General features: G+C 49.6%; 1 protein-coding gene across 1 annotated transcript in view; it reads left to right on the plus strand.

The window, feature by feature from the left end:
• The window catches only part of Ppl (periplakin), a 48,645-nt gene that overhangs the window by 18,863 nt on the left and 3,144 nt on the right, over positions 1-26,638 (plus strand). The window contains exons 2-21 of the mRNA XM_035447669.1: positions 2,803-2,902; positions 8,171-8,325; positions 8,922-9,042; positions 9,582-9,707; positions 9,794-9,829; positions 10,977-11,138; positions 11,220-11,327; positions 12,674-12,769; positions 14,607-14,729; positions 14,859-15,005; positions 15,798-15,949; positions 17,605-17,702; positions 17,892-18,049; positions 19,793-19,971; positions 20,060-20,198; positions 21,072-21,265; positions 23,257-23,407; positions 24,424-24,507; positions 25,205-25,321; positions 25,820-25,912. Of these exons, the coding sequence (XP_035303560.1) occupies positions 2,803-2,902; positions 8,171-8,325; positions 8,922-9,042; positions 9,582-9,707; positions 9,794-9,829; positions 10,977-11,138; positions 11,220-11,327; positions 12,674-12,769; positions 14,607-14,729; positions 14,859-15,005; positions 15,798-15,949; positions 17,605-17,702; positions 17,892-18,049; positions 19,793-19,971; positions 20,060-20,198; positions 21,072-21,265; positions 23,257-23,407; positions 24,424-24,507; positions 25,205-25,321; positions 25,820-25,912 (2,539 nt within the window). The remainder of the gene's footprint in view (positions 1-2,802; positions 2,903-8,170; positions 8,326-8,921; positions 9,043-9,581; positions 9,708-9,793; positions 9,830-10,976; positions 11,139-11,219; positions 11,328-12,673; positions 12,770-14,606; positions 14,730-14,858; positions 15,006-15,797; positions 15,950-17,604; positions 17,703-17,891; positions 18,050-19,792; positions 19,972-20,059; positions 20,199-21,071; positions 21,266-23,256; positions 23,408-24,423; positions 24,508-25,204; positions 25,322-25,819; positions 25,913-26,638) is intronic.

A 26,638-nucleotide genomic window follows, 5' to 3' on the forward strand; every position in this document is an offset into this window, starting at 1 on the left:
CATTTCAAAATGTGGTTGTTTTGAGCATATGGCATCTTAAACCAATCTATTAAGTATGAACTGTGCTATATGGCCTACAAGATTGTCAAATGGAGGTATTAAGGGCATGGACTCTGGGCACCACCTCAGTTGGAATCCTGGCTCTGTCATGTAATTACTATGTGACTCAGGGAAGATTACCTAACCTCTCTGGTCCTCATTTTCTACATCTATAAAGTTGGGTTAATAATATGGTTCGCCATCATGCTAATTACAGGATTCTAAGAAGATAATGTCAGAAGGGAGTAGGAACCTGGCATGCAGAAAGTCAGTATTGGCGCCTGTTGTTATCATGATGTATGTTGTTGCCCTGTGTTGGGTCAAATGGCTTTTGCAGCATCCATCTAGGTAGCATGCTGTCAGTGCTTAGGAAGAGAACTGCTGTTCTCTATCCACAGGCTGTGTGACTCCAGGAGAGTGTTTTGACATCTCTGAGCCTTATTTCATCCACAAAGTTCTACACAAGTCTCCCTAATCACGGTGAGAGAATGATGCAGAGGTGATGTTACTGTCTGGCCAGCCACTCAGCCAATGCCAGACAAGCAGGATGCCTTTGTGCTCATCCTCATTCAACAGATGTAGAAACTGAGGCACATTTCCTGCCTGGAACTGCCCAAGTTCCAGCTGGTTCCTCTTGGTTCCCAACTCTCTGTGCCCCATCCTGTATGCTGATCTCTGTTGGAACAGTGATAGAGTTCCACCAGTGACAATGACACATTCCCCGAGGGGAGCTGGGAGGTCCTGACAGTGGCTCGAATTCACTGGTGGGAGAATGTCAAGGAGGGTCTCACCATCTCTGGAGGCAGTGGATGGGCTGGGCTGCTGGTTAGTGACAGGAGCAGGAGTCAGGGGATTCCTTCTCTTACAGTCTACCCAGCTGAGGAATGGGAGAGCAGGGTGGGCCCTGAGCTTGCCTCTCTGGGAAGCTTAGCATGAGTTCCCCTGTTGTGATCCCTCTTGGCTCACCCCTCAGACACCAGGGTCTACTGCTGGGCTTCCCAGAGCCTGTTATTGGCTTGTGACTTTGTCTAGGTGGGGGACGCTTCCTAACTGAGGTTAGTTCTTGAGTGACATACAAAATGAGGGCTCCTGGGCCTTTCTTTGGGAAAAGCTGCTTCCTCTACTGATTCTGCAGGAGTGGTGTGCCTGAGTCTTGTTCTCTGTGAGTCTCCATCCCACATGCCCTTGCCTGACACAGGGCAGGCCCTTGGCAAAGTTGAGGAGGTGGACAGGTGCAGTCATAGTTTCCATTTGCTACTGTCACTTCTGCCCCCAGCTTTGCTCATCTCATTAGTCCCCAACCATTGGTGGGTATCCAAGTACCCAGGAGAACCTGAAAAACAAACAGCAATAGTATACAGTGTCCGGGGCTCTGGAGACTGGAGATTTGCAGCAGTGCATAGGATCCTCAGTCCCTCCCAAAGTAGGAGGGTCACTTTGAGTATCTAGTGCTCCACCTGCCCCAGCCTAACCCAAAAGATGCACCCAGGACCTACCTTTCCCTGTAGCCTCCCCTTATTGCACATTCTGGCCAAGACCCAAGTTTGTCCACACCTTTTTTCCCCCACTCTCAGGAGGCAGAGACAGGTGTATCTCTGAGTTCGAGGCCAGCATGGTCTCAGAGTGAGCTCCAGGACAGCCAGGGCTACACAGAGAAACCCCATCTTGAAAAACCAAAAGAGAAAAGAAACCAGAATTCCTCAGCCCTGACAGCCTAGCACTACTGTGGCCTCATGTCACAGCCATTGTTCCTTTTGCGGTTGTTAACCACCATTCTGTGGCTTAACCCCATTCTCATCAGCTGTTGGGGCTGCTGGGGTCCAGGGCTCCTCACTTTTGCAATGATACCTAATCTGACAATTTCAGGGAAGGCAACATAGAAGGGAACCTTCCAGCCAACTCCCCAAGTGAGGTAACACTGGCTTATATAAGCAAAAGAGGCATCTGCACCAATCACAGCATACCCTGTATGCAAATGAAGGTTCATATTTGCTCCAATCACTGCATTTTCTTTTTAATACCAATCACAGTAGTCTTCTGATAGAATGCAAGGGAAGTGCTCCTGCTCTGACTTGGGTAGGAATAGCTGTAGGGTCATCTTGAGTTCACCAAGTTTATGACATCAAAAAGTCTAATGCAAAACTGTTTCAAACAGTTCTGCTGCCTTCAGGAGCCATGTCAACCAGCTGTGGCTGTCATATAGTTTATTCAAGGTGTCCATGGAGTCCTCAGAACACAAAGAGGTGGTATAAGGGCAGTCCTGCTATGTGTCTGGCCCACAAACAGGACATGATACAACCAGGTCAACAAGAGGGAGTCCATTCCCAATGTCTTTGTGTATTTGCTGGGCCATGCACGTCAGCGGCATCTACAATAAGAACCCAAAGGACTATCACTAATACTCATAGTGATTTTATTTTTTACAGACGTCAACAGTGCTTTAAGGGTTAAGTGTTCCAACTTGCCAAGTGCCACAAGAAGAGCTGGGTCCCCTCATTTATGTCTCAGTTCCAATGTAAACAAAAGATCCGTGTTTTGACAACATGACCAAATAGAAGCTTTAAATCCAATAGACAAAGTGAGGTCTGGTACCCTGCTTTGTGCACTGTCTGTGGTAGTGGCTTTATCTTGCGGGGACAAGGCAGCTCCTGGATGACTGGCTGGGTTAACAGATCCTGCTTGAAACCTAGGGTGGGCCAGCCTGAGATGCTGGAGTCTAGGGGTTTGCACTGAGCCCCTCCTTCCTGCTCCTTCCATCCACAGCATCTCCAACAAGGAACTCTCTGACCTGATTGAGCAGCTACAGAAGAATGCGGACCAGGTGGAGAGGAACATTGTGGACACCGAGGCCAAGATGCAGAGTGTGAGTGCCCAGCTCTCCCCGTCAGGGCCTTCTCCATCTTGGTCTTCACCTAGTAACACCAGCCCCAGGGTCATCCACATCCAGAAGACTCTGTGGTTGCTATAAGAAGCACAGGTCTTGGCATCTAGAGAGCAGAGACCTGCAGTACTAACTCAGCCTAGCTGTGGCTGAGGAGATTTATCCAGTACAGGGCCTACAGGATGCTGAGTTCCTGCACTGGGTCTTCCACAGACTGAGAAATTGGTAGAAAAAATGGGAGAGGTGAATTGGTAACCTAGTATCACAGTAGAGGGGTTCTTTGGCTTATACGGTCCTCAAGGACATAGGCAGAGCTTCTGGGGGGACAACGTTTTTATCTGGGGAGAGCCTTCCCCAGAGTGCAGCTTTCCTGTGGGTGGAACATCCCGTGGATGGAGCTTTCAGGTCTTGAGGATGACTCTTAGGGGGCTAACCTGGTGTAGCATCTGCACTTGTACTCACTGAGTGATGTCTCCACTGTCTGACTCCCTCTCAAAGGGTAGGAGCTCTCACCTAGTCAGGGTGTTGAAGGTTCCAGGACCCAGCAGGAACAGCCCTGGTTCCACGGGGATATCAGGGGCATTCTCCCTGTATACCTCCAATGTCACAACACAGTCTGCAGCCTTCTTTGCTGGGGAATGTATGTCACTTTCCCATTCTTTCTCTCTTCCCTTTGCCACCTGGAACTCCAGCACTGGGGAGGAAACCCAGAGCATTGGGCATGATAGGTAAGTCCTCTTCTAGCCTTCTAGCTGAGGTGCTTAAAGCACAGGGGACTAGTCAGTGACAGCCAGCACCAAGTGGAATTTCTAAACTGGACAAAGAAAGTAAGTTGAGAAGCTGGGTTACATTTGAATTTCAGAGTACATTCTCCCTGAGTGTCAGCGGGCCCTTGTACTGCTCAGGGCTCACTTACAGTGTGGATTGTTGTTTATCTGGAATTCAAGTATAGTCAAGAGCTGCATTTCATTTAGCATCTTGGTCACCAGGTGACTAAGAGCCAGCCCTGAGCAGTGGCAGACTGAGAGTGGGGAAGTCATGGTCTGTGAGGCCCCACTATTGTCTCTAGCCTCTGCTGTGGCTGCTCCTGCTTCCACAACCACTTCTGACAGACAAGATGTGCAATCCCAGGGGCAGTCTACAGACAGCCAGAGTGTCCAGAGGACAGGGTGAGAGTGGCAGGTGGCAAGTAGGGACACTGGGGTCAGAAACCCAGGGGGTCAGTCCTAGCTCAGGATGGCTCTGCAGGAACTCAGGAATGGGGTCACCTTCCCCCTGCCTGGGATCCTGGAGCACTCCTTCATAACCTCTATCCCTCACCACTCAGAATGCCTGTGTCCTCCCAACATGCCTCTATGATTTTTTTTTTCTGCTATACCCTCTCCTGGTGCCCTGCAATGGTGTTTTGTTTGTTTGTTTCCTAAATGCAAATCATCTTCTTTGGCTGTGTCTGTTTTTCCTCACAACCAGCATAGTGTGAGCTCATTACTAACATTTTAGGACAGATAAACAATATGACGAGGGACATTAAAATCCCATAGAATCTATCCACAGAGGTAGCCAACCTTCTCTCGTGTGTGTATGGGGGGGGGGGGCGGTATGTGCAAGTTCAAGCTTCCCCTAGGGTTTGCCTGAGGAATAACTCGAACTCAAAGTAACAGTCTGCCTGTGCATGTGTATGTAGTGCTAGAGATGGGCCCGGGACAGTGTGCACCTTAGGCAGGTGCCGAGGCACTGAGCAACACCCCAAGGATGGCAGGTGCAGCGGCACTGAACAACACCCCAACCCTGAGCTGCTTCTCAACTTCAACAAAACGAAGTTGAAAAAACAGCAGACACTTTTTTGGTTTTTAGTTTTATTTTTGAGACAGTATTTCTCTGTGTGGTCCTGTCTGTCCTGGAACTCACTCTGTAGACCAGGCTGGCCTTGAACCCAAGAGATCTACCTGCCTCTGCCTCCTGAGTGCTGGGACTAAAGGCACCAGAGCCCATCCGCTGTCTGAAGAGTACATGGGTCAAACCACCTCCTTCCTCTGACCTTTCCTCTCTCCCTTCCCCCTCCTTCTTTTTTCCCCTTCCTTCCTCCTGCTCTTGTTCGCAGAAGGCATCATTGTTTATTCATTTACATTGCCTAAACATTTTCCTGAAGTTTTAATTTTTGTAATTGTTGAGAGTTTACTTGAGTAACAAATTTAACTGCTTAAAGGGCAACAAGGACAAAGTTGGCATCATCCCCATTCCCCAGGAGTATCCTTCACTCTGAGGTAATTGCCCCCTGCTCTCCCTTCCCCAGCCCCTGCCCCAGTCACTCCCCTACCCTGTCTTTGTGGGGCATGACCTGCATATCCCTGTGACAGAGCTGTCCAATGAGGTGTCCTGTGTGCAGATGTCTGCTGCTGTAGACAACAAGCCTGAAGGAGGGAGCAGTGTCCCTTTGTAGTTCCTTCTCCAAAACTGTCCAGTGCCCACACTGGACCACCCCGCCCTCCCACCTGTTCACCAGTGAGCCTGTCATACACTGGCCCTGTCAGTCCTTCTGATCTGAAGGACTGCTTTATCAAGGTATAACTCACAGAAAGAGCCCAGAAGTAGCTTCGATCTATGAATTCACCCCTGTGAATCTGCTTTGGTGGACAGTCACCTAGGCAGGATAGAATACCCAGATAGGATTTTTCTAGAAAGCCTTTGGTGCTCACCCCCTAGAGGCAACTGCTCCCTAAGTCCTCTCACTCACTCCTGGTCCATTAGTTTGATTGACCTGAACCTTCAGTCCCCTACCCAGTGTTCCCTGAGTTGGTCTCCTCATCTCAGCCAGATGTGTTCCACCCATGTCATCTGTGGGCTTCAGTAATGATTAACAGACTTTCCTTCTGATGAATTAATCTTTGACACTGGAGCTGCCCAGGTTGGCCTTGGGTCTATCAGTGATTGAGAGGATGAAACTCCACCCAAGCCAGGAAGCATGTTGTGTTGCCTGCCCCAGTCTGGTGTAGCCCAGGCTGGCTTTGAAGAGACTATGTAGCCAAGTCTGGCTCATTCTCCTCTCCTCCCCACCTTTCTTTGTGTGTGTGTGTGTGTGTGTGTGTGTGTGTGTGTGTGTGTGTTTTAAAGAAAGCATTTATTGGTTTAGTGTGTGTGTGTGTGTGTGTGTGTGTGTGTGTGTGTGTGTGTGTGTCTGTGTGTATGTACATGCTCACACCATGGCACATGTAGGAAGATCACAAGACAACCTGTAGGAGCAGGTCCTGGGATGAACTCAGTTCATCAGGCTTGATGGCAGATGCCCTACCCACTGAACAACCCTATCAGCTCCCTTCCTTAGTTTCATTTCCGTTTTTAAAGATTTATTTGTTTTTGTTGTATGTGTCTGGGTGCTTGGTCTGCATTTACATCTGTGCATCATATTCATACCTGGCTCCCATGGAGGCCTGAAGAGGGCTTTAGATCCCTTGGACCTGGAGTTCCAGATGGTTGTGAGCAGCTGTTTGGGTGCCGGGAACTGGATCCAGGTCCTCTGCAAGAGCACCAGTCTTCTTAACCACAGAGCTATCTCTCCAACCTAATTTCCCTTTGTTTTTTAAAATAAGGTCTTGCTATAAAGGGTTGGCTGACCTCAAATTTGATTCTCCTGCCTTGGCCTTTCCAGTGCTGACATCACCTTCATGCATCACCACATCCTTTCTTCTCACTTTAAAATGTGATGCCTGCTTTGCACCTTACAAGGTCCACGTGGTCTGAGGGTACCACCCAGTATTCGGAGAACCTCTGTAGAGCAGAGTGATGTTCAATGTCAGTGGACTCCACCGTTTCTTTTCATGCTCTTCCCTAGTCCTGTGACAGGCAGCTGCCCCTTCTGCCTCCTGCCCTGAGACTGCCTGTTGGGGAGTTTTCACCTTCGTGGAATCCCACACCCCTGGTCACTATCTGTTTTCTCTGGCCTTGTCTCCCTGGTGGGATTACCTCTGCTTCTGAGTTGCATCCCCAGTCTTCTTTCTCTCTTCTGGATTTTGTGGTGCTGAGACAGAATGCAGTCCTTGCACCTGCTAGGCAAGCACCCACTCACTGAACTGCTTCCAAGCTTCAACTTTCCTCTTCTGAAACCAGGTGGAGATGGGGACCCCAAAACCAACCAGCTGCCATGGGCACCCTGGTGTTGCCTATCCTACCCTCAGTCCTCTCACTGCCATCATCACCCCCCCCCTACTGAACTCTGAGACCCTTAGGGATTCATCCCTGGATACTAGCTTGGTGCTAAAACACTGGCAGGCTTCATGGCTGCTGGAGTAAACAGACTATATTTAGATATGCTGTCCTGGGGCTGGAGAGATGGCTTGGTGGTTAAGAGCACTTGCCATTCATTTGGAGGACCAATTTGGTACCCAGCACCCATGTTGGGCAGTTCACAACTGCATATAAATCTAGCTCCAAGGGATTTGACACCCTCTACTGGCCTCTGTAGATACCAAAACATGTGTGTGTGTGCTTATGCATGCGCGCGCGAGCACGCGCGCACACACACACACACACACACACTCTCACACACACACACACTCACACACTCACACACACACACACTCACACACACACACACACACACACACACACACACTCACACACACACACACACACACACTCACACTCACACACACACACACACACACACACACACACACACACACACACACACAGATAGCAAATACAAAATTATTCCTTTTAAAAAGACAGAACCCCCATCTTGTCAACTAGCTGTTTTCTCTAAACGGATTCTAGACTCACAGGGAAGCTATCAACTCTAAGTAAGTATCTACCACCCACTCTTCCTTCCATCACCACTGTGGCCACCCCAGCACAGAACAGCCAAGCTCACCCATACCAGGTGTCTTTCATCAGTACCTTTGTACAGGCTGCTCCCTCTGCCTAGAACATACTTCCCTTCTGCCCTTCATCCTAGATTGTCAGCACCTCAGAGGGGCTTCCCTGAGCTGGAGCTAAAGTGGGTCCCCTTGTTCCCTCTCTGGTACCTATGAGGTTTCTGTCAGCTTGCTTTGCAGGGTATCTCCCAGCTTGGGCTATGAACGCCAGGAAGGCAGAGTCCCTCCTAGGTACCAGTGGGATCATTCACCCCTGTGTCTTGGTGCCCAGTTGTGTTTGCTGAGTGCCAGTCTGGACAACGCCAGAGGAGCCCCCAGTTGGCTCTCCCCCCACCCAGGCCCTGTGGTATCCACTATTATCCTTTCTTTTCCTTCTCAGGACTTGGCCCGGCTGCAAGAGGGGCAGCCCCCTGAGCACCGGGACGCGGCCCTCCAGAAGGTGTCTGATTCGGAGAAGCTGCTATACGTGCTGGAGGCGGATGCGGCCATTGCCAAGCACATGAAGCACCCTCAGGGGGACATGATAGCTGAGGAGTAAGTCCCCTCTGTGTGGTCCCTAGGGGCATGTTAGGCTGGGGTCCAGGAAGGAGGGCAGGCGCTCTCCAACTTTGAGAACTACTCTCTGCTGTAGGGTACACACAGCACAGGTGGACAGCAAACATGTATACCAGAGGCCTGTGTTATACTTAATGACAAGGCCATAGCTGGGGACTGGGGCTTTGGGAGTTGATGGTCTTTGTGTCTCCTGAGCTTATGGCCCACTGGCCAGCTCATCACGGGTGAACCAGCACCCACTCCATAGGGTCAGGGGATTTTCTATGTCCGTGCCCCATGCCCCCTGTGCGTGTCCCTATGTGACACACCCCTGCCTGTAGCTGTGCTGGGTATGTGCTCTAGTGAACAGTGGCTTTGCCTATTTCTTCCTAAACCTTCTATAGCAGCCTGTCTGAAAACAGAGAGGGAAGGTTGGGGAACAACATGATTCAGAAATAGTCTGGTGCCCAGGGCCACTGCCCCCCTCTCCAGTTCACTGATCTGAAGCCCAGGCTGAGACCCAAGGCCCCTCCAGGGCTTACATAGTGATTATTTGGGCAAGTCCCACTAACACGGTAGCTTATCCCCCTACACAGCATCCGTCAGCTGAAAGAGCGTGTGACCAACCTACGGGGAAAACACAAGCAGATGTACAGCCTGGCAGTGAAGGAGGCAGACCCGAAGGTCAACTGGGCTGCTCTGGTGGAGGAGAAGCTGGTACGGCCTGGAGAGGGGTCATCTCTCACAGCACGCTGGCCCTGCTGAGTGGGGGTCACCAAGTCTCCTGAAATTGCATAGCAAGAGGAGCAGGGCTCAGAGAAGGACAGTGCCCAGCCTGAAGTCCTACAGTCAGACCTCGTTCCCCACCAGCTATGTCCCTCATGCCCATCTCACTGGTGTCCTCGCAGGACTATGTGGGCAGATTGGAGAAGCTTGTGGCAGCCACAGCTGAGTGTCTTTGTGGCATGTCTCAGCAACTGTTAGTTGTGTGACCCTGGGAAAGGGACTCCCTCTCACCTGTTTACCTGTAAAATGAAAATAGTGACCAGGGTCCCACAGATCACTGTGAGATTAAGGCATGGACATCAGCAGTGGTCCAGGCAGATGCCTGCCACCAGATAGATTTCTGCACTCCAGAAAAAGTGGAGGAAAAGGCACTCACCCAGCTGGGGCTAACAGCCCAGGCTCCTGTGGGCTTGCTTTAGTCTGCACTCAGCCCACATCTTCTTCCTGGTGTTTCTCCACCTTCCCACCAGGATAAGCTGAGCAGCCAGGGCTTTGGGACTGACCTTCCTCTGGTGGACAGCCAGGTGGAGCAACACAACATCTTCCACAATGAAGTCAAAGCCATTGGGCCCCACCTGACCAAAGACAAGGACAAGGTGTGTATGTGGTAGGGTCTTGAAAGTGGTGTGGAGAGGGGTACACTTGGTCTAACCTCATTCCTTGGCTCTACCCACAGGAGCAGAACAGTGAACTCCAAGCAAAGTATCAGAAGTTGCTGGTGAGAAGATGGGAGACGGGAGAGGACTGAGTGGGGAGGGGAAGGTTTTGGAGCTGGGGGCTTGGAACACCATGACCTTCTAAAGGTGGCACTGTACTTCAGTGTCACCACAGCAGTCTGTGAGGTGCTAGGAATGGAAGCCAGGGCTCCATGCATTCTAGGTGAGCACTCTACCAACAGAGCTATACTAAGCCCTACTCAATTCTTTATGTGGCATTACTACCTGCAAATGGATGCTGTGCACTTTCTAGAGCATGGTCCAGGCATGTGTGTGCACGTGTGCCTGCATGTATGAATGTGTGCATACTTCTTGTTGTTGTTCTTCTTCTTCTCCTTCTCCTTTTTTTGTATAGTCCTGGCTGTTTTAGAACTCACTTTGTAGACCAGGCTGGCCTTGAACTCAGAAATCCACCTGCCTCTACCTCCCGAGTGCCAGGATTAAAGGTGTGCACCACCACCGCCGGGCATCATTGTACTTATTTTACAGGATGAATTGCAAGCCTCCCAGCCTTCCCTAACCCTTCTTTGCCCTCAGAGGCTTCAGATGCCCCTCTGAACATAATCATAAGGACATGAGATGCAGCTTGGTGTGTCGAGTACTTGCCTAGCAGGCACAAAGCCCTGGGCTCCATCCCCAGCACCAAATAAAGTCAGGCATGGGGTGCACACCTGTCATCCTAGCACTTGAAAGAAGAGGCAGGAGGATCAGGAATTTAGGGTCATCCTCAGCTACACAGCAAGTTTGAGGCCAGCCTAAGCTACTTGAGACCCTGTGTCAAGTGAGTAAATGATTTTTTTAAAAAGGCAAATGTAGAAGATATGGCTGCTGTTTATTGAGTGCCAACTATGTGACAGTCTCTATGCCCTATGTGTGAGCACTTTATAGATGGCAAGCTGAAGCTTTAAGGAGACATCAGTCCCAAGAATATTTTTCCTTTGTTCACTGTTATGTCCCCAGAAATGTCCCAGTGATATGTCCCCAAGCCATGTTGCAGATCTAGTTAGTGTTCCATAAACACTGTGACTGAGTGTTCCAGAGGATCAGGTGATTCACCCAAAAGGGCCTGCCTGACTGGGAAATGGCTGAGCTGGGCCCCCAAAGAGGTGGGTCCCGGTGCTGTCTTCACCTCACGCTCTCGTCTCACAGGCAGCGTCACAGGCACGGCAGCAGCACCTGAGCTCACTGCAGGACTACATGCAACGCTGCACCAACGAGCTGTACTGGCTGGACCAGCAGGCCAAGGGCCGCATGCAGTACGACTGGAGCGACCGCAACCTCGACTACCCCAGCCGCCGGCGCCAGTATGAGGTGGGCACAAGGCCAGGTGCAATTGTGGTGTGGGACACAGGGCTGCCAAGCCAGGTGCTGACCCCACCTGCTTCCTGGTAGAATTTCATCAACCGGAACCTGGAGGCCAAAGAAGAAAGAATCAACAAACTGCACACCGAGGGAGATCAACTGCTGGCGGCTGAGCACCCCGGGAGGAACTCCATTGAGGTGTGTACCCCAGGAGAAGGTGCTCACTCTAGGGGTGCCTCTGCTGGAGCTGGGAGATCCTAGCTGCACCCCATGACCATTGAGCCACCTATCTTGTCATCCCCCACACACACTTTGCCTTGGTCCTCTCCCAAACTCTGCCTGCGCTGCTGACTGTTGCTTGGATGCGGCCCAGGTTTGTTTTCTGAGGCTGCCATGCAGACTGTCACATGGGATGTCGCATGTGCTCACAGATCTGGAGGCTGACCTGTGAGCCCTGGGTGTGGCCAGTGCTGCACTCCTCAGAGGCTCCCCCATCTCTCCCATCCATGCCTGGTCCTCTCATCTTCATACGGGAACTTGACCTATCTCTGCCGGCAACTTCCCCTTGCTTTTTCTTCTGCTTGTGTGTGTTGTTTCTTCCTTTTTTCTGTTGAGACAGTCTCCCTATGTAGCCCAGGCTGGCCTCAAACTCACTCTCTCTGTGTCTCTGTCTGTCTCCTCTCCTCTCCCCTTCCTCTCTCTCATCTCACGGTGAAGCCCATAGAGATCCACCTGCCTCTGGCTCCCAAGTGCTGGGATTAAAGGTGTGGGCCACATGCCTACCATGGGCTGTAACTCTAGATCCCCTTGCTTACCCTCCGGAGTCCTGACCACCATACGAGCTGTTTCCCCTATTTTTAAAGCACCTAATTCCATCATGATTTCATCTTGCAATCTTCATTCAGCCTAGTCTTTACCCTATTTTCAAGTGGTCCAGGTAGAAAGAGCCTAGGGGGCACTCAGCCCACTCTGGGCAACCACCTATAGAAGCTTTGCTCTTTACCAGTGCTGGGGATGGGACCCCCAAGCCTTGAACATGCTAGGCCAGCATTCTATTACTGAACTTATTCTTAGTCCATTACAGGGCTAAGTTGAGACTGAATTTCATAGCTAGCCTAGGCTAGCTATGAACTTACTATATAACAAGGATGGCAGGATGGCCTTGAACTTCTGACCCACCTGCTTCTGCCTCTCCAGTACTGGGATTACTGGTAGCACACACCTAGTGTTTATATGGTTCTGGGTTGTGAGTGCTGGATGGTACTCTATGATGGGGATACAGCCCTCTTTGTGGGAATTTGCTAAAGGCACTGCTTTGAGTAGACACAGTCCCCAACTTGGTTGTATATGATAACCCTCCTTGGCTTCTCAGTATGTCCCCCTGTCTTTGTTCCATCTGAACATGAGCTGGTTACCTTGGGGGGGGGCCTTCACCTGGGATGGAGCCTCCCTTTCTCTACCCTCCCCACCTGATTCCTACCAGTCCCTCTCTTGGTGTCCCAGACCCCTGGGCCACAGTAATGGGTCTCTCGTCTCCCTGGCAGGCACACATGGAGGCTGTGCATGCGGAGTGGAAGGAGTACCTGAACCTACTCATTTGTGAGGAGAGCCACCTGAAGTATATGGAGGATTACCACCAGGTACCTGTCTGGCTCCAGGCACGGGAGAGGGTTCAGGAGTTCCTGGGTGCATGCAGGGCCTCTTTAACACATGTGGAGGTCTGAGGACAGCTTTCCACAAGTGAGTTCTTGACCCTCCATCAGGTCATTGTGCCAGTGCCATGAGCACTTTTATCTGCCAAGTGGTCTCACTAGACCAAGGTTTTGATTTTTTGACACAGGATCCCATGTAGCCCAGGCTAGCCATTCTCTATGTAGTAGAGGATGAACTTGACTCTCAATTCTCCTGCCTCCACTCCACCTGTTGGGTTTAATTTTGCTGAGTTATATAAAACATAAAACGTGCCATTTTAGTCTCCTTTCATGAAAACTAACATTTCTACCCCCACCTTATTGAGACAAGTTCTCAATATATAGCCCAGACTGTCCTTGAATTCAAACTCTCAGCAATTCTCCTGCATCAGCCTCTTGAGCTGCCATGCCCAGCTTATTTTTACTTTAACATTTGTTACATTCACAATACAGGACAACCTCACCCTCTGTTTCCTCAACTTTTTCATCAGCCAAATAGAAACCGAGTACCCAGTACCCCCACCCATCCCCCAGCCCCTGATGACTCTGACCTACTCCCTGTCTCTGGATTTGCCTGGTATTGGCTAGAGTAGGTGTAAGAGACACAGGGACCATGTCTCTTGTCCTTGTGTGTCTGGCTTTTCTCACTGAGCACGATGTCCTGGCACTCACCTCTGTATAGCGTGTTTCTGCACTTTGTTCCTTCTTATGGCCAAGCAGCTGCCTATTGTCTGGGTGGGCAGCTGTTTACATACCCATCTATCCACAGAAATTGGCATTTTCATGGGACTGTGTGTTTCTAATAAGAACTGTAGGAGATTGCCATAATGTAGGGTCTTCTTCACACTTCTCCAGTACTAGGGATTGAACCCAGGACCTCACTTGCCAGGCAAGGGCTCTGTCTCTGAGCTATGTCCCCAGCTTTCCTTTAACCTTTTGTTTGGAGACAGTCTTACTAAGTGGAGAACTTGAACTCACTGTAGCCTAGGCAATCTTGAACTTGTGATCCTCCTGCCTCAGCCTCCTGAGTAGCTAGGATGACCGTGCCACCACGTCTGTTTGATTTGAGGTTTTAAGATTGGAACTTGAACTCAGCAGACCCTGCATGACTCTTGGTGGAATGTCTGAGCCACATAGGACTTCACAAAGGTCCAAAAGTCCTACTCAAGGAAGCAGTCCGAGTGTTCTGCCCAGGGGACAGCTAAAAATAAATGAGTCAAGAGTTGATAGACCGAAGAATGGGCAAGGGAACTTTCTAGAACAAGAAGTGGAAGTAGCTGGCTTGGCTTAGAATTAAAGTATGATTAGGTGCTGCTTAACAATGCAGACAGTTTCCAAGAAATGCACAGTTGGGTGATTATGTAAGTGTGCCATGTTTTCACTGGGTGAGATGTTTGTAAGGTACCTGTCATATGGAGGGCCCTCACCTGAAGGTTTGTATGTGACTGTATTGTTAGGGTGTTCCTAGAACACAGAGAAAAACCTGAACTTACTAGTTCAGGTTTTAGATACTGAACTAGTATCTGAACTAGATACTGAACTAGTATATTGAACTTTAGATACTGAACTAGTATCTAAAAAACACAATATAGAAATGCTTCTTCCCTGAGACCTGGGGAGCCAGGCTGAAGAGGGAGTGTCCCACGGCTCAGACAGGTCACATCTTAGGTGTAGGATGAGGATAAGCATAAAGGCCCACCTAGAGGATAAGCATAAAGCCACAGCCAGAAGTCGAGGTGCTTGTAGTAGCTTTCCTTCTGTGACGGTATCCGTGGGTCTCCCCTAGTTTCACAAAGACATGAAGGATGCTCAGGAGCTGCTACGCAAGGTGGACTCGGACTTGAACCACAAATACAGCCCTGACTTCAAGGACCGGTATCAGATAGAGCTGCTGCTGCGGGAGCTGGATGTGAGTAACAGCATGAAGGGGTCCCCTCACCTCCCCTGACCTGGACCTGAGCAGACCCATCCAGTGCCTGCCCCACCCTCCTCCGGGGCATGGAAGCTGGCCTTACCTGGCCCTGCGCTACTCTTACAGGACCAGGAGAAGGCTCTGGACAAGTATGAGGATGTGGTACGGGGGCTGCAGAGGCGAGGGCAGCAAGTGGTGCCGCTCAAGTACCGCCGTGAAACGCCGCTTAAGCCTATTCCTGTGGAAGCCCTCTGTGACTTTGAGGGTGACCAGGTCAGTCACTACCTGGAACCCTAGGCAGCCTGGACCTACGACACACATCTTAGGAATAGCTAAGCCTGGGGTCTAGATATGCTCCCCCATGCCCTTTCCCTGTTCACACTGCCCTGTCTTCATCTTGCCAGGTAAGCCACCCTAGCCATTCTAGCTAAAGTCCCAGGGGCCCCTCATTGGCCCACTTTGTAATCTGAGCCACCTCCAACCTCCCCCTGTGGCTGGGGAATGCCAGCTTCTCATTGGCCAGGCCTCAACCATATGTCCATCGGGAGAATATAGAAGAGGTGTGCCACTTGGACTAGGGATGAGCAGGGATGGCTCCGCAAAGTAAAATTGAGGGGCTGGGGATGTATCTCAGTGAGTAGAACACTGATCTAGCATGCACAAAACCCTGGAGTTCAACTCTCCGAGTTGCAGAAACCAGGCATGGATGATGACTTGTAAGCTCAGCACTTGTAAGCTTACCAGACTTGTAAGCTCAGCACTCTGGGAGTAGAGGCAGGAGGGTCTGAAGTTCAAAGTATCCTCGGCTGCATAGTGAATTTGAAGCTAGCCAAGGTTACATGAGACCTTGTCACAAAAACGAACAAAACTGAAGTTGAAATAGAGATTGGTGCTGAGCTGGGAGTCAGCAGTGATCCCTTTTTGCTGGCTCCATGTCACTCTGTGGCCTGAGTAAGAAGTGGGCTAAGAATCCCTATGTCTAAGAGTTAAGAGGGCAATGAAGCAAGGGGAGACTGGGCTTCCAGCCCTGAGGTGTATCGTAACTGTTGGGTCTATCCCCACCAGGGCCTGATCTCTCGGGGCTATAGCTACATACTGCAGAAGAACAATGGGGAGAGCTGGGAGCTGACAGACAGCACAGGGAAGAAACTGAGTGCACCTGCTGTCTGCTTCATCATTCCACCCACGGACCCCGAGGCGTTGGCTTTTGCTGACAGGTACAGGAGGGCATGATGGTGGACCCACACCTGGGCTACACAGGCCTCTTCTATTCCAACCCTGGGCATCCTCTCAGTGTCCGGTAGGGTGTGACTTATACCTTGTTGTTTTATCTTTGGCATAGTGGCTGTGCCTAAATCTGCTATTTCAGCCAGCAATTGTGACTCCACAGTTACCAGCCAGCTTCTCTGGCAGCGGCCCAGCCACTCAGGCCATAGCCTGTTGGGAATTATGTTCCCACAGGCACCAGCTCTGCCACTTCCACTAAAGGTAGCTTTTAACTAAGTCCCTATCATTCTATTTATAAATAAAACTGGAGATTCAAAGGCTGGGGTGAAAACCTGTTAGCTCAGAGAGGTTGAATAGCAACAAGCTAACCTCTCCTGTCATCTCCAAAAGAAAGTACCCTTCTGTTCCACCAAAATAAAAAAAAAAGCCACCCCATTAAAAAACAAAACAAAACCCTCCCTATTACTTCCTGTGTCTCTCTGTCTCTTCCAGATGCCCTCTTATGCTCTATGATTACTTTCTGTCAAATAGTAGCTAACTCAGCCTCCTGACCCAAGGTTCATTTTATTTAATTACTGCAAATGCAAACTAGGGGTTCACAGTGTGATTGAATATTCCCCAATAATACCTCTCATCCTGGCCTCCCTTAAAGGCTCCAGGAATACTGGCAGCTTCGGCTGGCTTGCTGAGGAACAGTATAGCAAGCATTTTCTCTTAGTACCTCTGGACCTTTGCAAGTCTTAAACATCCCGCCTGCAGCACCTGTGTGCTGCTTACTGATTCCGGTCCTCGTTTTGCAGACTCAGTAGGGTCCCCACACTTCCTTTCTGTTTTCAAGCTCTTTCAACCTTCTTTTTTTTTTTTTTTTTCCGAGACAGGGTTTCTCTGTGGCTTTGGAGTCTGTCCTGGAACTAGCTCTTGTAGACCAGGCTGGTCTCGAACTCACAGAGATCCACCTGCCTCTGCCTCCCAAGTGCTGGGATTAAAGGCATGCGCCACCAACGCCAGGCTTTCAACACTTCTTTTGCTGAGATTTGTGTTTTGGCCTTGCTAGGCCCTGGCCCCTTGATGACAGTATCTGGTGACAAGTCAGTCACTTGAGAATTCCTTACTCAATGAGTAGACTCAAGGGAATGCCTTTATTTATTCATCTCCCAGACATTTATCAAGCTTTGTGCACTGCCCCCTTAGAGATCACATGTTAGAGAACACTAATGAACAGGTGGTTTTAGGTAGAAGGGCTTGCAATGAAAGGTAAAGGAGAGAGGAAAAGGGCAAAGGTAGAAGAGATTCTTCCCAAACCTTGTTGCAGTGACTCACATGGGACTTGAATCATATTACTTATTGGGGAAAGGGGGTGCATGTTCATGCAACAGCACAGGCGTGGAGGTGAAAGGACAACTTGATAGAGTTGGTTCTCTCTTTCCACCATGTAGGTTCTGGGGATCAAACTCAAGTCATCTGGGCTTGGTGGCAAGCAGCTTTACCCATTGAGCCATCTTGTCAGCCCCACATAGTACTTTTGACTTTTTAAAACCCTCCAGGGAGCTGCTTGGCTCCCATGGGCTGTTGCCCAACCCAGACTGGGGACCTTGGAAGAGGGTGGCATGAGGCCTAGGTCCCCAGTATGTTTTTGTTCTCACAGCCTGGGCAGCCAGTACCGGAGTGTGCGGCAGAAGGCAGCTGGAAGCAAGCATACACTCCAGCAGCGGTATGAGGTGTTAAGGACAGAGAACCCTGGAGGTGGGTACCAGGGCTTCCTGCAAGGGGTCAGGGACATGGAAGAGGGGCTGGACTAGATGCCGTGCTGTGCATGGGTGACAGATATCTGCTAGAGGGCTGAGGGAGGGAGGCAAGGTCAGCTCTGGGTCCCAGCTGGCTCTTGGGGCCTTGTGCTCCTCACTGTCACCCCAATTGTCATCTCTCCGACAGATACCTCTGATCTGCAGGGGCGACAGCTGCTAGCTGGCTTGGACAAAGTGGCCAGTGACCTGGACCGACAGGAAAAGGCCATCACGGGGATCCTACGGCCACCACTTGAACAGGGACGGGCAATAGAGGATAGTGCTGAACGGGCCAAGGACCTCAAGGTATTATCAGGCTGGGGCTCAGGTTGGGCCCTTGGCTCTCTGGGGTTCCTGCTCAAGGTTCTACCTCTACGGCATCTTGAGACATTCAAAGCAGGTGCTAGATAATTACAGAGGTCGGGTGGTGGGCTGTCCCAAGGATCAGACTCCAAATAGATATCCTGTCCTGGTATCTGCTCCCAGATCAGAGGTATCTGTCGGAGCTGCTTCCAAATGGCTTTTCAGCCTGAGATCATGGCCATAATAATGGTAGCAGGAACTGGGATCCTAACAGGTACCTGCTGAGTGAGGCTGTGGGCAAGGGCTATGTGGGCTGTGGAACTGCAGGCCCAGTTCACTTCGGCTCGCCCTGAGATACCAGGGTTTCCAAAGCAAAATGGTCTTCATGTGAGCATTGCCAATGACCAGGCAAGATGCAGATGTCTCCATTTATCACCACCTGCTTTCATGCCCTTCTGCCTGACAACTCTTTGTGGTAGGGTCTGTCACCCCTGGTTTAGAGAGAGGCAAGAGTTCAGAAAAATTCAGTGGTCTCTGCTGCCTGGCACAGGGGTAAGGGGCAGAGGGACAGGGGCACAGGCCCATAGTATTCCTTCTCAAACTCTGTGGAGTCACAGTTATCTGCCTGGCAGGTTGTCCAAGATTGCAAGGAGTCTTCCAGAAGGAGTGTGTAGAGTATCTGGTGTACACTGGCAACCTGCCTGTTATCTGAGTCACTGTCTTTTAACAGTCCACCTGTGCCAGATGCTCACTAAAAACATAGACCCAGGAGCTGAGAAGATGGCTGCCAGTAAAGTGCTTGCCTTGCACAACTCACACGCAAGAATGAGGGCCTGGGGTTGGTATTGGTGGTGAACACCTTTAATCCCAGCACTCGGGAGGCAGAGGCAGGTGGATCTCTGTGAGTTCGAGACCAGCCTAGTCTGCAGAGCGAGTTCCAGAACAGTCTCCAAAGCCACAGAAAAACCCTGTCTTGAAAAACCAAAAAAAAAAAAGAAAAAGAAAAAAAATAGAAAAAAAAAAAAGAATGAGGCCCTGAATTCAGTCCCCAGCACTCACAGAAAAGCTAGGCTTAGGCATAGGGGGCAACCTTGTAATCCCACTGCTGAGAAGGCAGAATCAGGAGGATATGTGAGGTTTGCTGGCTGGCCAGCCTAATTGAGAAGCCCAGGTTACTAGTAAGAGACCCTGTGTCAAAATCAAACACTAACAAACAAGGTACAAGAGATGTTCAGTTTACAAAGTGCCTGCACACAGCATGAAGACCGAGTTCAGATCCCCAGCACCTGTGTAAAACAAAATATCCTAGCATGGTTGCACTTGTCTGTAAATCTGACTTTGGGTAAGGCTTGCTCACCAGTAAGTCTAGCCCATCAGTACACACTGTTCTCAGTGAGAGACCTTGTCTTAGACAAGGTAATCTAGAAAGAACTAGCATTGATCTCTGACCTTTACCTGCACACTTGCACCAACCCACTCTACCCCACCTCCCCCCCCAAAAACAAGGTAGATGGCTTCCAAAGAACACCTGAGGGTGACCTTTGGTTTCCTCACCCATGTATGTGCACATCCACACACAAAAACAAACAAAAAGACCACAGAATGCTGGGCTGGTGATTAGGCGCTGCATGGACACCCTAGGGAGGTGGGCCTTCTCAGCCATTCCCACTGTCCCAGGGCAAATCCTTGGGGGAAGAGGGCTAGCTGATGGGCTGTGGGTGACTTGGGAAGTCTTGATCCCCACAGAACATTACCAGTGAGCTGCTGCACATTGAGCCAGAGAAGACACAGCGTACAGCCGAGTGTGAGGCCTTTGTGCAGGCCCTCCCGGGCAGCGGCACTGCACCCTTGCTGAGGAGCCGGATGGAAGACACCAACCAGAAATATGAACGACTGGTACAGCTGCTAGATGCAGCCCAGGAGAAGTAGGTGGCAGGTGGACAGCAGGGTGGCCACTGAGGGGTGACGGGGCCACCTGACCCCTACACGTACGATGTTGACCTGTGTCCTTAGGGTGGATGTGGCCAACCGCTTGGAGAAGAGTCTTCAGAGGGGCAGGGAACTGCTGGCCTCACAAGAGAACCGGCTGACCCAGGATGACACAATGCCTGAAAGTGGCCACCTGCTGGACAGCAAGAGGCAGGAGCTGGAGGTAACCCTAGAATCTAGGGACCATGGAGCCCTTTATCTGGCCAGGACAACTACCTCCATAACCAGATGAGGGTGTGAAGGCCCTAAAGGTTCAGAGCATCTGGTGTGTCAAGCTGGAAGATATAAGCATGGGCAGTGACTTCTCTCTTGGCTGTTCCTAGGGCCTGTGCATCCTGGGAGGTTTTAGTTACTATATTTTATGAGTGTTTTGCCTGCATATATATCTGTGCACTACCTGTCTGATGCTCACATAAGCCAGAAGAGGGCACTGGGTCTCCCTGGGTTACAACAGATGGTTGCAAACCACCATGTGGATGCTGGGAATTGAACCTGGGCTCTCTGGAAGAGCAGCCAGTGCTCTTAACCACTGAGCCATCTCTCCAGCCGCCAGCCTGATTAAGGTCAGTATTTTACAAGGGGGGTTCTGCAGAAAACGGTGTCTGAAACTCTGGTAAGCACATGTAGCATCCTGGGTCTATAGCTTCTGGGCAGGTCCACAATGGCTGTGGCCTAAGACACAGGTCTGCCTGCCTGAGCACTAAGGCACTCTGAGTGGCCTGCAGCAGTCCTTCTCTATCTCCTTCTTATGACTGGCCTTGTAGCAGAGAGACTGGCCTCAGTGAGAACTTCATAGCTGGAAGAGGGCAGGCCCTTCAACAGTTTGCAGAAGTTGACTTTTCAGAGCATTGTTTATTGTAATAAGAAATGACATTGCAAAAGTGACCCAGATTTGATAGGTGTGGGGGTTGAGCTGTCATTCCTGCTCCTAGGCCTGAACCTCCTTGCAAAGCAGGAGGCCCCAGTGCTCTAGTGATACTGCCAGGTTCTTAGGAGCTCTGGCCACAACACTGCTGTCTCTTTGCCCTTCTGGCAGGCCATGGCTTCTGAGCTACAGGCCCAGAAGTCCCTCCTGGGTGAGGTGGAACAGAACCTGCAGGTGGCCAAGCAGTGCTCCAACTCACTGGCCAGCCGCTTCCAAGAGCACTGCCCTGACCTGGAGCGCCAGGAGGCCGAGGTACACAAGTTGAACCAGCGTTTCAACAACCTCAGCCAGCAGGTGGAACGCAGGTGAGGGGTACCACAGACAAGTGGGCTGGGGCAAGGGCCGGGCTTAGCCAGCCTGCCTTGAGATACTAGGAGGTTGGGGATCCGCTGGTGTCACCCAAGACCATTTTCTGGATTTTGGGGGGGATAGAGTAGGGTTGGTGTGTGTGTGTGTGTGTGTGTGTGTGTGTGTGTGTGCTGTGTATGTAGTGTGCATGTCCATAAGCATGTTTGTGTGTATGGGTACAGGTGTATGTGTGTGCATACCCCAAGTTGGTATCAGTAATCATCCTTCATTTTTCTTCTGCATTATTCACTGAGGCAGGCAGGCTTTCTCAGTCAAGCCGAGAATTCACCTATATAGTTAGACTCACAGTCATCACCTTGCTCTGGGGATCCATGTCCACCTTCTAAGGCTGAAATTACAGTTGAGCCACATGCCTATTCAGATTTTACATGTATTCTGAGGATCCAAATTTCAGTCCTCATGCATGCACAGCATTAACTTTTAACTGCTGAGCTGTCTCCCCAGCCCTAGTTTCCTCTTTTTAAAAATAAAGTGACACACACAAAATAAGTCAATGCAATGTCCCAGGTAAGCTATCAGCACTGTGTGTGTGTGTGTGTGTGAGAGAGAGAGAGAGAGAGAGATCTGTGTATGTGTGTGAGTGTAGATGCCATGGGAAGTGTGGAGGTTAGAGGATCATTTCAGATATCAGTCCTTACTTAAAAAAAAAAAAAGATTTTATTTATTATGTATACAATGGTCTACCTGCATGTATCCCTGCAGGCCAAAAGAGGGCACCAGATCTCATTACGGATGGTTGTAAGCCACCATGTGGTTGCTGGGAATTGAACTCAGGACCTCTGGAAGAGCAGCCAGTGCTCTTAACCACTGAACCATCTCTCCAGCCCCATATTTTTTTCTTACCATCTACCTTGTTTATAGGGTCTTGGTTCACCATTGAATAAGTCAGGCTAGCTGCCTGAGAGCTTCCTGAGCTCCTCCCATCTCCCTGTAAGAACACTGGGATTACAGATACCTATGCTACTATATCTGGCTTTTACATGGGGTCTAGAGAGCTGAACCCAGGTGATCAGGCTTACACAGCAAGTGCTTTTTCCCACTGAAGTACCTCCCTAGCCTCACCTTACATCCTTGCCCCACCCATCTTTCCACATGTCTCCAAAGGCAGGTGGATGTGGTAGCATCAATGTGGGCTGTTGCCTGTCTTTCTTCTTCTGAAGAGCTGTGCTCTGTCAGTGTTGTCTCCTCCACTTGTGCTTGTGTGCTACAGTTGCTATTCCTAGTAAGTCTGTCTGAGGTTGATAGGTTTATGATCATTTCAAAGAATTTGGTGCTCCAGACCTTTCTCTCCTGTGTTCCTTTCCCTTGGCTTCCTTTAGGCAGCTTGCACTGGGTTTAATGTGCCTGTCTTCTTTTCTAAGGTGGGAGCTTAGATTGTTGTTGTTTCAAGATGCTTTCCCTTTCCTCATGTAAGAATTTAACATTGTAAAGGGACTGCAATGCTGAAATTTTCATCTTGAGGGAATTGGAGGGTTTCCCAGCCGCCACTGTAGCCTCCCTTTGCTCAAGTGCCCCTGTGACCATCAGGATGCAGCTCCTAACCCTCCCATTAATAATCCATGTTTAACTGTTGCTTTCTGGGACTGTTTCAAGTTTGTCCAGTTCAGTTACAGTTGGCTTTTCTACTCTTTTAAAACTCAGTGTGGCTACGAAGATAGTTTCAGTCAGAATAGTCCTTGTCACACAAACATGAGAACTGAGTTTTATCCCCAGCATACATGTAAAGGATAGGAGGCATGATGGCATGGATTTATAATCCTAGAGCTGTGGAGGTGGAAACAGGTGGACCTCTTGGAGCTCACTGGCCAGTCAATCTGACCTATTTACCTACATACATACAAACCAAGAAAGAACACCACCCCTCAAAACAGAGAGATCAGTGAGGCTTCTGCCTGCTGTGTAGACCAGATTGTCTTTGTCCCCTCAGGGCCCAGTGCCTGCAGAGTGCCAGAGCTGCCTACAATGAGTACCGCCGCGGTTATGACCAAGTGCTCCAATTCTTGGCTAACACCCCCACCTACCAGCCCCAGGAAACAGACAGCCTCAGCCAGGTGGAGACCAAGCTGAAGAACCAGAAGGTAAGATGGCTGCTTCTACTTTGCAGTGGATGTTTGGGAAGATCAGAAATCCTCAAGCCCAGTGAGGCAAGACAAAGGACTGGGCCACAGCTTCTAGTATCACCTCACAAGTACTGCATGTCTCGCTCACCTCTTCCCTCTTGATGCCCTTCATAGGGCTCAAAGCAACAGATATTCATGTGGCTTGGCCTCATGGCACCTGACAGAACATAGGGAACCCTCTGGGGGAAGATCTCATTATCAGTGTTGGGCTTTCTGCCTTTTCAGTGCCACAAGGACCTCAGAAATCCAATGGCCACGGCTAAATGATTTAGTCAGAAAAGCACTTGCCATGCAAACATGAGGACCTGAATTTGAGACCCAGAGCCCACTTAAAAAGCCAGTCATGGCTAAGCATGTCTATAACCCTAGCACTGAGCAGGGAGGAAAGAGGGACAAATGGATCCCTGAAACTCACTGGCTTGCAAGAATAGCCAAAATGGTTGAGTTCCAGGTTTAGTGAGAGATCCTGTCTGAAAAAATAAGTAGAGCACAATAGAGGAGGACACATGATGTAGACCTCCACATGTGCACACACAGAGATAGACAGAGAGACAGAGAGAAACAGAAATCCCATGGCTGACATCCAATTTGCTGTCCTTTCCTGAGCTTCTGTTTCCTCATTCTCAAGTTCCTCAGGCTTGGCTCACAAGTCCACTGGAGGATTGCATGCTCTGTCGGAACAGTGCCTGGCATTTCAGAGCACAATAAACACCTGTTTCCTGGCATAGATATTCATTTTCATGTCTCTTGCTCCAGGCCTTGGCATTGCCCTTTGTGGTAAACAAATGTACACAAGAAAGCCATCATTACACTTGGAACTATAGCATGTTGACTTTAGGTTCTAAGGATTCAGACTTTTGATATGTGTGTGTGTGTGTGTGTGTGTGTGTGTGTGTGTGTGTGTGTGTGTATACATGCATGCCCATGCAAATGCATTGGTTCAGTTTTGGTTTCTAGTATCTTTTGTTTTACAGAACTTGCTTAATGAGATAGCCAGCAGAGAACAGGAGGTGCAGAAGGTCTATGCAGATTCCCAGCAGTACCAGCAAGCTGTGAAGGTGAGCCATGAACCCTGTTAGAGCACACAGAAGGGGCTTTTGCATTATAAGATGCAGAGAAATCTGGACAGGTTACTGGGAAAACAGGAAGTAGCCATGTATAGGTCCAGCCCTCTGGCAAAACAGTATGGCACCAGGTACCCAATATCATCACATTTATACTCTTTGAAACAGTAAACTCTTTGTAGGCATTTATACTAAAAGAAAACAAAACAACAGAACAATGTACACCAAACAAAATTATGTGGCAGCTCTGTAACAGGAAAACAAACTAGCAAAGCCTGTGCAGAAATATCTGTGGGAATGATCAAGTCTACTTGATGGGAAATGTCAAGGTCTGTGATGGAGGAAAGGAGGACAAGTTCAGGATGTAGTGTTCACTAAGGAAGTGGTATCTGGCCTCTGGGCCTGTTGGAAGGGCTTCAAGAGTCACTTGGTTTGTCTCTGCAGTAGTGGGAATTTCAGAGCATTTTTTCTTGTATGTATATCGCTGTGTGAGATAGCAACTTGTCACTGTCTTAGAAACTCTCAGAACCTCCTGGCACCCAGCTCAGGTACAGATGTGAGGAAGATGTGCAAGACTGTAAAACCAGCTCCTGGCCAAGGGCAGGTCAGAGTCCTTAGATGGAGCATAAGTCATTGCAGCTGCTCCTTTGCTGCTGTTAGCTGACTACTGCACCGTCTTTCTTTTATCCAGGACTACGAGCTTGAAGCAGAGAAGCTGAGGTCCCTGCTAGACTTGGAGAATGGACGGAACAGCCATGTGAACAAGAGAGCCAGGCTGCAGTCTCCTGCTGCCAAGGTGAAGGAAGAGGTAAGCTGTGAGTGAAGACTGCCAAAGGCTCTCTGGATGCAGTCCTCTGTGATACACATGGAAGAGGAGGAAGAACTTGTTTTGGGGCAGTGATATCAAAATGCCTAAGAGGCAGAGAGACAGAGAGACAGAAAGAAACAGAAATCCCATGGCTGACATCCAACTTGCTGTCCTTTCCTGAGCACTGTTTCCCAGTGCCAGGCACATGGGAAGCTCCCATCTTGCTCCCCTGTGTGAGTCTGTAATGCAGAACCGTACATACTCTAACACATATGAAAAGACTATTTGGAAAGATTTTTCTCAAAGGTCACGTACCAAGACTCAACCTGGGTCTTCTAAGTCTACCTCTCCACCAATGGATGGAGCTATGGGTAGGAATGGGAAAGTACCACTCCTTTCACCACTTGCCAGGCTCTTCCTAGCCTGTGCCCAAGTGCTCTGTTTTTCTTCTAGCTTGTTAGCTTACCTGCTAACTGCTCTCCTAAAATTTCTCTATAGGAAGCTGTTCTTTCTGCCAAGTTCACAGAGGTTAATGCTATCAACAGACAGAGGCTGCAGAACCTGGAGTTTGCACTGAGTCTCCTGAGACAGGTAATCCACTTTAGTTAGAACTACTTCAGATTGTCCTACAAGACAAGAAACCAAAGATTCCTCTGCCTCAGAGACACGGTTCATGAATGAAAAGTGTGTCCTCTGTTGTCATTTCTGAGAAGGACCAATTCAAATGCTAGCCTGAGCCAGCCTTCTACACTAGCATGGAATAACTTCCATACCAATTCAAAAGACATTTGCTAAGGACCTATTCAAAGTTTTTTTGTTTGTTTGTTTGTTTGATTTTTTACGAGTGTTTTGCCTGCTTGTATGTATGTGTACCACATGTGTGCCTGGGGCCCGAGGAAGTCAGAAGGCATTACATCACCCAGAACTGGAGTTTCAGATGGTTGTGAGCCACCATGTGAGTGCTGAAAATTGAACCTGGGCCCTCTGTAAGAGCAACACGTGCTCTTAACCTTCTAGTCATCTCTCTAGTCCCCAAAGTTATTTTTAATGGTATGTTTGTGTATGTGGATTCACATTATGTGCAGGTGCATGTACATGCTCATGTGTGTGGAGACAAGAAGGTTTTCTATTGACTTGGAACTTATCAATTAAGTTAGACTAGTTGGCCAGCAAGCCCCAAGGAGCTTCCAGTCTCCACCTCCTGGGTGCTGGGATTACAAGTGCATACACACTAGAGCACCACACCCAACATTTTCATATCATGGCTAGGATCAGAACTCAAGTGCTTGTTCTTCCAAGGACTTGATCCTTCCAACC

This window comes from Cricetulus griseus, chromosome 7, assembly GCF_003668045.3.
Source record: "Cricetulus griseus strain 17A/GY chromosome 7, alternate assembly CriGri-PICRH-1.0, whole genome shotgun sequence".
Classification (NCBI taxonomy): domain Eukaryota; kingdom Metazoa; phylum Chordata; class Mammalia; order Rodentia; family Cricetidae; genus Cricetulus; species Cricetulus griseus.